General features: G+C 43.2%; 1 protein-coding gene across 2 annotated transcripts in view; it reads right to left on the bottom strand.

Annotated features, from left to right (window-relative positions):
- EGFR (epidermal growth factor receptor) overlaps nucleotides 1-12,671 on the bottom strand; it is a 210,259-nt gene that overhangs the window by 38,300 nt on the left and 159,288 nt on the right. For both annotated transcript variants that reach the window (XM_075558154.1, XM_075558156.1), the window contains exons 12-18: nucleotides 11,630-11,829; nucleotides 10,537-10,669; nucleotides 7,318-7,408; nucleotides 5,410-5,567; nucleotides 3,536-3,574; nucleotides 1,420-1,561; nucleotides 298-420 (exon numbers count right to left, since the gene is read on the bottom strand). In XM_075558154.1, the coding sequence (XP_075414269.1) occupies nucleotides 298-420; nucleotides 1,420-1,561; nucleotides 3,536-3,574; nucleotides 5,410-5,567; nucleotides 7,318-7,408; nucleotides 10,537-10,669; nucleotides 11,630-11,829 (886 nt within the window). The remainder of the gene's footprint in view (nucleotides 1-297; nucleotides 421-1,419; nucleotides 1,562-3,535; nucleotides 3,575-5,409; nucleotides 5,568-7,317; nucleotides 7,409-10,536; nucleotides 10,670-11,629; nucleotides 11,830-12,671) is intronic.

Below are 12,671 nucleotides of genomic sequence, written 5' to 3'. Positions count from 1 at the left end.
AGGCTGGTCACATGTCCTTCTGAAAGGTGAATTCAATGATTACAAAAATTAAAAAAAAAATTTATATTAATTGTGTATGTGTTCCATGAGACCATGTTATTTGTTACTTTGGTTATAAAAACTTCCTCTCAAAACTGTGAATTTTGGACTTTGGAATTTCCCAAGCTCCTAGTGACAGAAAAAGCAGACAGGACACAGCACACCCGGGATGTGTCTGGGCTTGGCCTCGTGCCAGGCGAGGGACTGGTGGGCCTGTGCACCCACCGTTTCCGAGGGGCCATCGCCCAGGGACCCTACCTTATACACAGTGCCAAATGCTCCAGAGCCCAGCACTTTGATCTTCTTGAATTCAGTTTCCTTTAAGATCCTCAGAAGAGCTTGGTTGGGCGCTTCTCCACTGGGTGTCAGAGGCTCCACAAGCTGTGGACGAGGAAGAGAAAATCTGTGACAATTTTTAGAAGCTGGCAGAGTATAGGGGTAGCTGCTAAGTTCAGAACAACAACAACAACATACACACACACACACAGCCATAGAACCCAAAGCGGGTGGCCATGTTTTAGAATAAGAAGCTTATAAGAGGGGAACCAGATACCTACTCTGAAGCACTTTCAGAAGGCTTACACGGGAAACATGTAGACACTGAATACAGGCATTTTTTAACAAAATCCATTTCTGTGTCCCTTTCCAAGCCAATTAGTTGGACTGAAGATTTTTGGTGAGGAACATTTTAAATGGTGGCTACATGGGTGGCGTGTGGGGCCTTGTAACACAAAAGCACTGGGGTGTTTATGACTCTGTGGTTCTCTCCTCCCAGGCACTATCGCTTCAAATGCAGCGCCGGGTGCCAAGAAGTTGGCAAAGGGCAGGTTCGAGTGAATATTGACCTACGGTGCCAAGGATAACACCAATCACCAATAGCTCAAAAAAGCAACAGCCATTTGTGCGGCCCATGGTCATGTCCAAACAAATAAGATATTTTATTACTTCAAGTACAGTGCCTGTGCAGGAACATAACACATACAGACCCATGCCCTCCTCCGATGCTTATGTGCATACACATGAGGGGCCTTCAAAACGTTCATGGAAACATGGAACTAAACACTAATGGGATGGCCCACAGACTTTGAGAACCCCTCCTCATAGGTGCCCTATTTTGAAGCCTTGCCTCTAAATAATCGATCACCGTTGTATATAGTCTACCCCAGAAACATTTACATCTCATTGGATAGGAGTGCCCAAAGGCAGGAAATCACTTAAAACAGGACAATCAGAGATTCTTTTTGATCAGTCATCACCGTGAACCCTCATAATAATATAACTATTAGGTAACATCAGCGATCATTCATGGTCCCTATGCTGGAGTACTAAGGGTTGTGAACGGTGGTAGGCAGGGGACCCACGGCCTTGGGGAGGACTTGCCTCTCTTTCCTGCAGCAGTCGGCGCAGCGTGCGCTTCCGGATGATGTGCCGCCTGCGCATGAAGAGGCCAATCGTGAGGGCGATCACCATCAGTAAGAGGAGACCACCCACAATTCCAGTGGCGATGGATGGGATCTTGGGCCTGGAAGGAGGTGGGGAGAGAAGGGAGGGTAAGGTGTATAGACTACTTTCATAGCATTGGCCTTTCACATCTTTCCTGCACATTTTGAAACATTTAGAGTTATCTCAGAAGGCGGGACCCTGTACCGGTTCTGAAGTGAGGAGAGAAAGATTGGGGCGCAGAGTGTTCTCAAAAGGGGGGGAGGCATTCATGCTTCCTGCTCCTAGTATTGTAGAATATGGAGGTAGAAACTCTTAAGAAAATACCTAATTCAAAACATAACTCTTCATCACTAAGGATTTTCTATGAACTTGTGTTTTGTCCATCCCAAGAGCGTGCTCACTGGGAACAGCACTCAGTGCATGTGAGGTATTTGGGGTGCACAAGGCAAGCTGGGGGAGGTGACCCTCCCTTTCCATCATGCTAGGCTCTTGGCTTTCAAGATGGAACTCAGCTACAGCAGCACTTTATGAACGAGCTCGGCAGGGGGCTAAGGGGATAGAGCTTAGACAGAAAAGGCATCGCCATCGCAGATGGGTGATGTGAATGCACCCTTAAGGCACCCCTTCTCCGTGGCGGCCATGTCTAATGGTAGGAAAAGCGATACCTCAAAACTCGAGTTATCAGATTCACTGGGAAGGGGGCAGCTGAAGGAATGATTCTCCACTTGGACTATTTGCCAGGCCAACTATTCTCAACTATCTGTCACACTTGGGCTGCTGGCTGGAAAACGAATTAATATTTTCAGGTTGAGATGTTAATGATTATCAGAGATTCATTAGCAACATCATTTGCACATAAAAAATGCCTCACAGATTTCCCTTAGGTGGGCCAAGTGTACTTAATTAAAGCGGTAGTTTGCAACACTCTCTTCTTATGAGCGCAAATGTCATCAGACGGCGTAGACTGAGTCCCTAATGGATGCAGTTGCGTTAATGAGTTTTACTATTTGGAAGGGAACACTGGAGGCCATAGGAGGAAGAAAAGAGTGGGTGCTCGATTGAGAAGCAGGGGAAAGGCGAGGCTAGGGAAATGAGTGAATGAGTAGGGAAGGGGGAAAAAAGACCAGAACAAGAAAGTACAACAAAGAATGGCCACTGCCAGCGTTCAAGGTTGAAATGTGAAGGCACATCTCGTTCTTAGGATGCTCATTGCAGTACGAAGGTAGGAAACATTTTCCCGGGTGTTTTTGAAGAGGCGGCGACGATGAAAGGAGGAGTGTATCTCTTGAGAAACTGTCTTATTTCCTTTAGTGGATTTAACTGGGGGGGGGGGTGGGTTCCTTCAATCATGGCCCATCCTGGAGCAGGTGAGTGGACTTTGTTGACATGGGCTGTGGAGGGAAGGGTTTCCCGGGCAGTACTAGAATAGCAGAGATGCCTGTAAGTCTGAGAGTCTTTGAGGATGTCAGGAACGACACCTGAATGTCTTGTGTGCAATTGTCCTGATTCCCTGCTGGACATGGCTAATTGATGACACTCCTCTTTCCTCATGAGTAGTAATGGGTGGGCAATTCTGCTTTTCCCAACTCAGCCCTTCAAAAAATGACTGTCCTTGATGATCACAATGAAAATGCAGACGGAAGCGCAGGGGCTTGCTGCGAGTAGCGAGTCCAGGGAGGAGAATACCCCTAGCCCGGGTGTTTGTTTAATGGAATAGAGTCTGTTAAAACTTAGGTTTTGGGCAGAACCAATTGGGATAGTGGGGCTAAAAGAGAGGTTAGAAGAAGAGAAAGAGAGGTTAGAAGAAGAGAAAGATGCAGCAAAATGTATATGCTCATTCAGACAATCTCCGTACCTTCTGCCTGAGAAGTGGCTGTGTACTGAGCACCGGCTTCTATGAAGCAGGACCCTCACCCCCTGCCCGCCCACCGCAGACACCCCCCCCCGCCCCAAAGTTGGCATGGAGGAGGGATGGTCTCAGAGGAGGAATAAGAACTTGGCATGGCTGGAGCCCGAGCATTTCTGACCGTGCCCATGAGGTCGTAACACGTACCCACTTGTTGGACAGCCTTCAAGACCTGGCCCAGAACAGCTGCGGGAGTGAAACCAAAAAAATACACATTTTACTCATTCCACTTCATCAGGATATTTTTTCTGGAAAGTTTATAAAATAAAATCATAAAGTAATATAGGCTAAATTACTCTCAAGTCATTAAAATCACAAAGTACCATTAAATCCACAGTGTATCTCAGTGGTAGTGCGGTGATTATTTATTTATTATGCATTTATTCATTTGTTCATCTACCCTGCAATTTTTTTTGCATGTCGACTCTGTGCATTAAACAAAGTAGACAGCTTCTGACCTGCATTATTGAAAAATTTTAATATAATACATTGATACAAGCATCGTTGTCTCACAGCTGACTCTGCAATGTCAATAAGAATGGGGGAATAGAAACCAAGACTAGAAACAGTTATCGGGATCATTGTGGAATTACTGCGGGTTTAGGACCAAGCCTGGAATCATGAAACGGTGAGGGAATGGAGCAGAGGCTAGTCAGGGAGGTGAAAGGAGACGTCGGACAGGGCAAGATATGACAAAATAATAATTTATAAATTATCAAGAGTTCATGAGGGAGGGGGAAGGGGGAGAGTGGGGAAAAATGAGGACCTGATGCCAGGGGCTTAAGTGGAGAGCAAATGTTTTGAGAATGATGAGGGCAATGAATGTACAAATGTGCTTTACACAATCGATGTATGTATGGATTGTGATAAGAGTTGTATGAGCCCCTAATAAAATGATTAAAAAAAAGAGAAGTTATCGCCTTGAGTCACCTTTAAACGAAAAAAAAAAACAAAACTGTTTAGCTCAGAAAATTACAGTTTGTCACCCGGGAGTACGGCATTAAAAACAAAAACAAAAAGATATGTACAACTAGAGGGTCAACGGCTATTTTTAAATACAGATGAGAAGGTTGGGAGGCAGGGAGATTAAATAAATATTTATAAAACTGTTGATCCATGTGAAGAATCACGGAGCCTTTCTATTGGCCCGTTAGCTGAGATCCAGGAAGGGGGAATCCATCCAAACTCTGGATGACCTGCATCCGGGCTTCAACTCTTCCATAGGAGTATAATCAAATGGCCTTTCCTTCTGGGAACATGAAGAGTTATCACTCTAGTCCTATGGCTATACTTAATTCTAGTCTTAAATCAAATTACAGATTCCATTTGTCCAAGACCACAAAGCTAGAAAGAGTTGGATCCAGATAAAGAAAGGGTAACAGTTACAAAGAAGGTTGAAGACTTTGAGATGAGATACAGGACACATGAAATACTACATATGTCAACTCAACTTCTCTTCCAGATTGCTGGGAAGTTTGACTGCCAACTGTTTCATTCCAATAAATAATGTGGATCCATTTAGAGCTCTTGTGATAACTCTATTCAACATTGTTTTAATTCACTTGGTGACAGCTTAGCGATCAATTAGCTAAATGTCTTTAAGTCAAAGGTTAGGAAATGCTGGTTTTATTAACTGCCAAGCGATAACAACAAATTCCCTTAGAAATACTAGTGTTCTGAAGAGAAATGTAAACTCCTTTGAAGCGAGGCCACGGTGGTAGCTGGCAGCACCTATGATCTCGTTCCAACTTGAGCTTCTTCTTTCTGACTTGGATATCCCTGATAGGACAAACATTAGGCGGGATGCAGAAATATTCCTGCCAGCACTGTTACCTACCCAGGATCATGTCACCGCTGCTGCCACGCACCCAATGTCACAACAGCGAAAGTGAAAGACTCAAACACAAGCCTGTGCAAGTTGTTGCAGGGAAATCTGAGACACTTTCAACCTATGAATTTGCTAGAATGGCAATCTCCTGCTACTTTGCATTTTCTTTTCTCGGGGCTAGCTCTGTACTCACCCGAAAGTGCAGTTTGCATGGCACAGGTGACACACGTGATTGGCATCTGCATACTTCCAGACCAGCGTATTGTTTTCTCCCAGGATTCCTGCTGGGCAGGTCTTGACACAATGGGGCCCATCGATGTAGTGGGCACACTTTACGCAGTTGTCAGGCCCCTGTGTCAACACAGACACGCATTTAGGAGTGTCTCAATCTCTTTCAAAGTGGGAGTTACTTTTTTTGAACCCCAAAATACATGCTAATTATGAAAAAAAATAGAAGCGATACAGAATTTCCCAAAGGAGCTATCAAATCTCCAAAGCTTGCTCTTGTCTGATATGAGTACCGGTAAGAGTTGAGTAAAGAAACGTCTCCTGACTTCAAATGCATGTAATATGTAAAAAAAGGAAAATAAAGAATGAAATTGTACAGCAACCACATTTTGTTTCACACATCATGAATACCATTCCTGCTTAAGACAATATTGACTAAGCGTCGTGTTTGTTTACATCTTTACTGGCCGGACGTGCCCTCTCTGAAGACAAAGGGTACTGTGGTGGGAAGGCGGGCTTGTTCAGGCGCAATTTGTTTCTCTAATACAAGGTGGTGGCAAGTGTGAGTGCAGGGTGGCTGCATAATTAATGGTGTCATATGATAAGTCTGGCTCAGTTTGTAATACTTGGACTGTTTTTGTAACACTTACTGGAGGGAAAGCACTAGGTCCTCTCAGGGTGTGTCTCCCACACTTCATAAAGGGACTGAAATCAAATTCTCAAGGAAGCAATTGTCAATTGTTTACTTTCTCTAATGTCTCCATTTGGTCCACTCAAAGGCTGAGCATACCCAGAGCCAGAACAATGGAGAACTCAGACCATAGCGCTGGTTAATGGCAATGGTGAACATTGAAAGGACCAAATCAGTGTTCTGCTTTGTAACCAGCCATGTAGTGCTCTATACCTCATACCATGGACTCTTCCTCTCTGTCTCATTTTGAGAGACTTCTGATAACACTTAATTAGTAGGATTAGAGATAACTGTTGAAGCTCAAATCCAGTCAAAGCTCTTATATATATTGACTTAACAGCATTAAGATGTTGGGATGAGAGTCTTGATTTAACATTTTGAAAAGGCAATTATTGATCATGTGAAACTATGAATCAAGAGTTCTTTCAAAATTCTTCTAGTAATTATGTTACACTAATGTTACACAAAAGTTGATCATGGTTATAAAAAAGATGAAGCAATAAGGACAGACATCTGCAACAGTGAACACTGGCTGACAACAAAGCAAGTCCTCCAACTTGTAGCTTGTGTGTTGCGGTGATGCAACACAGGTTTCAGCAGAGCTGCTAGTGTAAGATGGACTAGCAAGAAAGGCCTGGTGATCTCTTTCTGAAAATTAACCAACAAAAACCATATGGACAATGGTCTGATCCTGCTGTGCATGGATGGGGCCACTGTGAGTCAGGGGCCAACAGGATGACCACTAACAACATGACTTCTAGAGATAAAATCCGAAGAAGTCAATATTTACTGTCAATAGTTAATATTTTTGGTGAACAGATATTCACTACCATCAAGTTGATTCTGACACATAGCGGTGATATAGGTTTCCTAGGTTGTCAATCCTTATGGGAGCAGACAGCCTCATCTTTCTCTCGTGGGGTAGTTGGTGGGGTTTGAATCATTGATCCTGTGGCTGGCAATCCAGCTACTGCCCAGTAGCACCACTCGGTCTCTGTGTGGTGAAAATACAGCCTGGGGGATATGTGATGGACAACACAGTTACTTGCTCATGGCTGCGGGATTACACTGTATCTGCCCTGAGAAGTGGTGTCCTGGGGGTGGTCTTATCATGGTTCCCTTGCTAGGAAAGTGGTTCCCCTGGGAAGTGTGAGTGAAGACAATCATCCATGGGCTCCTTACGCGTCCCGTGCAGGTGATGTTCATGAGCTGCGGCAGACATTCGGGATGGCACTCTATGCACTCAGATTGCTCCACGAACTCCCTGGGCTCTCTGCGAGAAGGAAGAAGAAGAAGACAAAGGTGGACACAGTTCTTTGAGGGCCTGCTTCAGTCCTCGGAGGGGCCATGATGTTCTCCAACCAGGCGACACAAATGCAGCAGAAATTCAAAATAACTTTAGGTTAAGGTCAAACAGTTGGGATCAAATAGGGAAACCTGGCTGGCAATAGACTGTGATATAATGAACTGATTCCGTTCCTTGAATCCAATCCTTCGACCTTTAAGTGAACTAAGACCAACTAAGAGCTGTGGGACAAAGCGTAGGCAAAGACGGGTGAGAGGTACCAAACTGGCTCCGAGGGTTCCCGGGGAAAAACTGTACCTATGAAACCCAGGTGTGAACACATTTTCCTTGTAACACTTTTAACATTCTTCAAGATCAGTGTCAAGCAAGAAGCTGATACTTGAGTGAAAAGATGAAATGGTGGTGACAGCTGTTAGGAAGAGAGAAAGCTGTCTGGTAATTAACAGCAGATCTTCATTCCACCCAGCGATCAGGGAGTGTTCCCACTGGAAGCTGACCCCAAGTCCTCCTGCCAGACAAACAGAATGAATCCAACCAAATATCATACTCGGATTGGATACTGTGCCCGAGACCGGGGACCTGTCTTGAAAAGCTAGCAGGCATCCTCTATACTAATGGGAGAGATTCTAGGGGGCCACCTACGAGGCTGTTTTAACTGCTTTGTCTTTTTTAAAGCAATATGAATACTTGAAACTGAAGTTCTTTGTAGTGGTCAGGTTTCACCATGATCTCTTATTAGAAGTTCAAATAGTTATGCACACCTCCCCCCTTGCTGGGTTAGTGAACTTAGTAGCTAGTGCAGGGGTGTCAAACTGGTGGCACCCCCGAGGTAATTTTTTTGTGGCCCACAATGCTCTGAGATAAAATGAAAATAGAAAAAAAATTGTTATGAAGAACACAGTGCTTAGGGAAGATTGAGGCAATACCATATACACAATTCCCTTGTTACATTTTATTTCAGAGCACCGTGGGCCACAAAAAATTACCTTGACACCCCTGAGCTAGAGGAGCACTACAGACTGAACTTGTTCATCTCAGCTTCACTTGAAACCTTTTGTATCAGAACTGAGGCCCATGTCGTGAGCGTGCAAAAGAAAAGGAGAGGTCCTACAAAAGCAGAAACCAAACCCAATGCCATTCGAGTGGCTTCCAAATCATAGTGGCCCCATTGGATAGGGCAGAACTGCCCCTTTGAGTTTCTGAGAGTGTACATCTCTAAAGGAATTCCCCTTTCTCCTGCGGAGTGGCCGGTGGGTGAGAACTGCTGACATTGAGGTTAGCAGCCCAACGTGTAGTCCACTGTGGCACCAGGGTTCGATGAGTGTTCTACTCACTCACTGTTATCAAATCAATGCTGCTTCATGGAGGGGTTTTGAGGCTGGAAATCTTAAAGGGAGTAGACCGCTTCATCTTTCTCCCACAGAGTGGCTGGTGGTTTTGAACTGCTGACCTTATGGCCACCTGTCCAATGCTTACATGGCAGCAAGAGAAATCCCACAGCCACCTGCAACTCCTTTTGGATTCTCCCTCTCTCTCTTCTTTAAAAAAATTAATTAATCATTTTATTGGGGGCTCTTACAGCTCCTTTAACAATCCATATATCAATTGTATCAGGCACATTTGTACATATGTTGCCATCATCATTTCCAAAATATTTTCTTTCTACTTGAGTCCTTGGTATCAGCAACTCTTTTTTTTCCCTTCCCATCCCTCTCCACCCTCCCACCCTCATGAACCCTTGACGATTCATAAATGAGTTTTATTTTCTTATTTTACACAATCCGCTCTCTCCCTTTGCCCAGGTTTCTGTTGTTCATACCCCTGCACAACGTATTTCTCTTTATTCATTTATTTGAAAAAAAACTTTTCTGCTTCTATCCTTTCATTTAACTTTTCTATTAACGTATTTCTAGACATCATTTGTGGTCATTTGAAGCCCCTCCATGAATATAAAAATTCTCATAGTATGGATTGGCTGTCCTTTAGACTGATGACAATAAAATTCAGTAAACATTTATATGACTGTTTATTTCTTTGTCCATGAACATAAAGCAAATATTAATCAGAGAATATACCTCTGATTAATATATTAGACAAGAAGTATGTACTGCTAAGACTAAACAGTCATGGTTGTGGCCATAAGAACCATTTATGGATGGTCCTATTTGTTTTGGGAAGCTCTATGCAACTTAGAAAAATATCATCTCCAGAAAAGAAGGTTCTAGAAGTTAATGAATTTGGGGACTTACAAGGCACTCAGTGTAATTCTTCAGAGAAGGTACTCATCTCTGCTAAGGACAGAGCGGGTAATGAGGTTATGATGCAACTGGGAGAGTTTAGATTAAAATTTAAATGAGTGTGAAAAAGGTTGTCTTACACACTTTGGATTTTGCAGGATCTTAGCAATAATAAAAAGAAAGAAAAAGTTTATTCCTTGGGTGATTGTGGTCATTATATAATCTGGTGTCCATTTGAAGCTTGAGAGGATTAAGAGTGAAAGGGTGGAGTCTAGTCTGTTAATTGGGTTATACCCAGTGAGAGCTCTGTGTGGGCATGGCCTTCTCCTGAGAATTCTGGGAACTCCTGTATTTTCCTCCTTGGAGGCAGGAGACACATTCTCTCTCGGCTCACTCCCTGAGAAATGCTCTACGGACAAGACACATGTCACCATTCTGATAGACCCTATGTCCTGGGAACTGGAGGAGCCATGTGGAGACTCCTACCAGCACTGAGATGCTTTTACCATCATTGTATCCACAAGACTCTGCACCCACTGGCCTGTGATCGTCCTGCAGTCAGTGTCATTGCATGTGCTTCATGAGTCTGAGAGTATATGAGCTGATCTCGGACGTAAGGCCTTGATCTGGACTGGGCTGGGATGTTTTCTTAATGTACAGCTACTTTTGTATATAGAGCTCTTTCTTATACACATATGCGTGTTTATGAATTTGTTTCTCTAGTCTACCCAGACTAACACAGTGATTAAAAAAAAAGAGGTAAAGGGGAATCAAGCTGAAAACCATAAACTTAAAAAAAAAACTGTCCAGAGTTTTATTTTTGGATAGAAATAAAGGGATGAAAAAGGAACATCTTACCCCTCCAGAATGTTGCACTTGCTCACACATTCCCGGCCTCGGCTAACATTGCGGCAGGAGACACAGTCTTTGGGCTCTGGGCCCCAGCAACCCTCTGATGAGCACAAGGGATTACAAACGTGGCCCATGGCCTCTGTGAACACAGTACAAATACCATGGTGTCAAGGATGGACTGGAGATCAGAGTGATTGGCAGGAACAGCTCTTGTAAGTGGGGGATGCTCTGTTTCCTAAGTTGTGTTTCTGGTCTCCAGAAAATGAATAATCACACAAAATAGGCTTCCTGGGAAGCTGGCGAAAATTCCTTATTTCCCTATTGAAGGTATTCTACACTAGACCTGTTCAGCATTTTCCTGATCAAAGCTAAAGCAGACAGCAATGATAGGGAAGGTTTCCCAATTGTTCAGATTATATTAGACACCAGCTCTGTGCATTGCATATGAAATACTATTTAATTCTTCAATAGCATTAGGGTATGGAAAGCCTTACCATTTCTTCTTTATGGCTAAGAAAGTGAAAGACTAAAGAGATCAAATAAATGTAGCCATGTCTCAGAGCTAGAAAGGGCCAGAATCGTGATTTGAACTCATGTCAGCTTCGGCCAGGGCCCAGGGTTATCTTACCAGGTTACAGTGCACTTTCCAGGTTTATAAGATGGCTTAGGGATCTCAAACCAGTACAGGGAATGTCCATCTGTTTCTGTGTGTGGGGAGTATGTCTTGTGTGTACATGTATTTTTGTTGTGTGTACAGATTTTTGCGCTGTGTGTACATGTATGTTGCATGGACATGTTTGTATCATGAAAGGTTGTATCATGAAAAGCAGAAAGAAACCTAGTGCTAAAATAGAATTTAGTGAATAATAAATTTCATTCCTAAATCACAAATAATCCAGTCTTTGGAATGAGAATGTTCTGGAAAGAATTCTGATAAATTTCATGTGGTGCCGTCACAGTTAAGAGCGCAGTGCTTTCTTCAGCGTACTCCTTCCGGAGTAAAGGCATTAACAGAAAGGAGCAGGCGTGGAAAGATCGGAAGTGGAAAGACATGGTCCACTTGAACAATCTTCATCCCCAAGAGAAGGTCATTACTTACCACAGACATTTTTGTTTTTGTTGTTAATAATTTTAGTGTTCTGACTTTTAGTCCCAAACAGTTTTTTCCAGTTTATCGTATTGGCATAGCACAGTTTCTCATTTCCGGAAATGACCACGTCTCCATCACTTATTAGCTTGAGAGAGCGTAATCCCAAGGATGTGATGTCCAGCCCGACAACCGCAAGTGAAAACTGGCCACTGCATCAAGGGAAAGGACAATAAAGCAGAACTCAGCATGACGGTATGAAGAACTTGATTTTGTTTTACCAGATAGCCATAGATATACTAAAAATACCTTACATGGCATACAATTTACATGACTGAAAGGTATGTGGTGCAACTTTTGGAAATTGCATGTTTTTAGCTCTTCCAGGGACCATCCAGCTCCGTGTTCATTTTAGCATCCTTAATCCCATGTTTGACAGACTGGGGTGTTAATAAAGATGTCTCGAAAGTCATTTTTTTAATTGGTGACAAGCTTGTTTTAGCCTCTCCAACATCCAAATGTACTTTATCGTAGGATTGTCTGCCTAACCGTTCATCGATCCATCTACTGAACACATTCTGATTGAGAGAGCATGTTTCAAGTTTATATAAGTGAAAATACATCTCCTGTACTGTCAAAGTACTCTTTGTCTCATGGGGATAATGATGAAGGGTATCTCCTAATATGGCTCTTTTATCCATTTTCCCGACATGGGACCTTGCGTCTATCCCATCTGAATGTTGAGAACAGATTTGCAGCATTGAACACTGATGAGAGAAGACCTGCTGAGCTGTGGGAGGACATCAAGAACATCACTCAGGAAGAAAGCAGAAGGCATTAAAAAGACAGGAAGGAAAGAAACGATCAAAGTGTATGTCAGAAGAGACTCGAACTTGCTCTTAATCATAGAAGAGCTAAAGCAAATGGAAGAAAGGGTGAAGTTAAGAAGCTGAATAGAAAATTTCAAAGGGTAGCCAAATATTATAATAAAATACGCAAGGACCTAGAATCAGAAAACCAAAAGGGAAGAACAGTCTCTGCATACCTGAAACTG

Source organism: Tenrec ecaudatus, chromosome 9 (genome assembly GCF_050624435.1).
Source record: "Tenrec ecaudatus isolate mTenEca1 chromosome 9, mTenEca1.hap1, whole genome shotgun sequence".
Taxonomy (NCBI): domain Eukaryota; kingdom Metazoa; phylum Chordata; class Mammalia; order Afrosoricida; family Tenrecidae; genus Tenrec; species Tenrec ecaudatus.
This window is presented reverse-complemented; position numbering and strand designations above follow the sequence as displayed.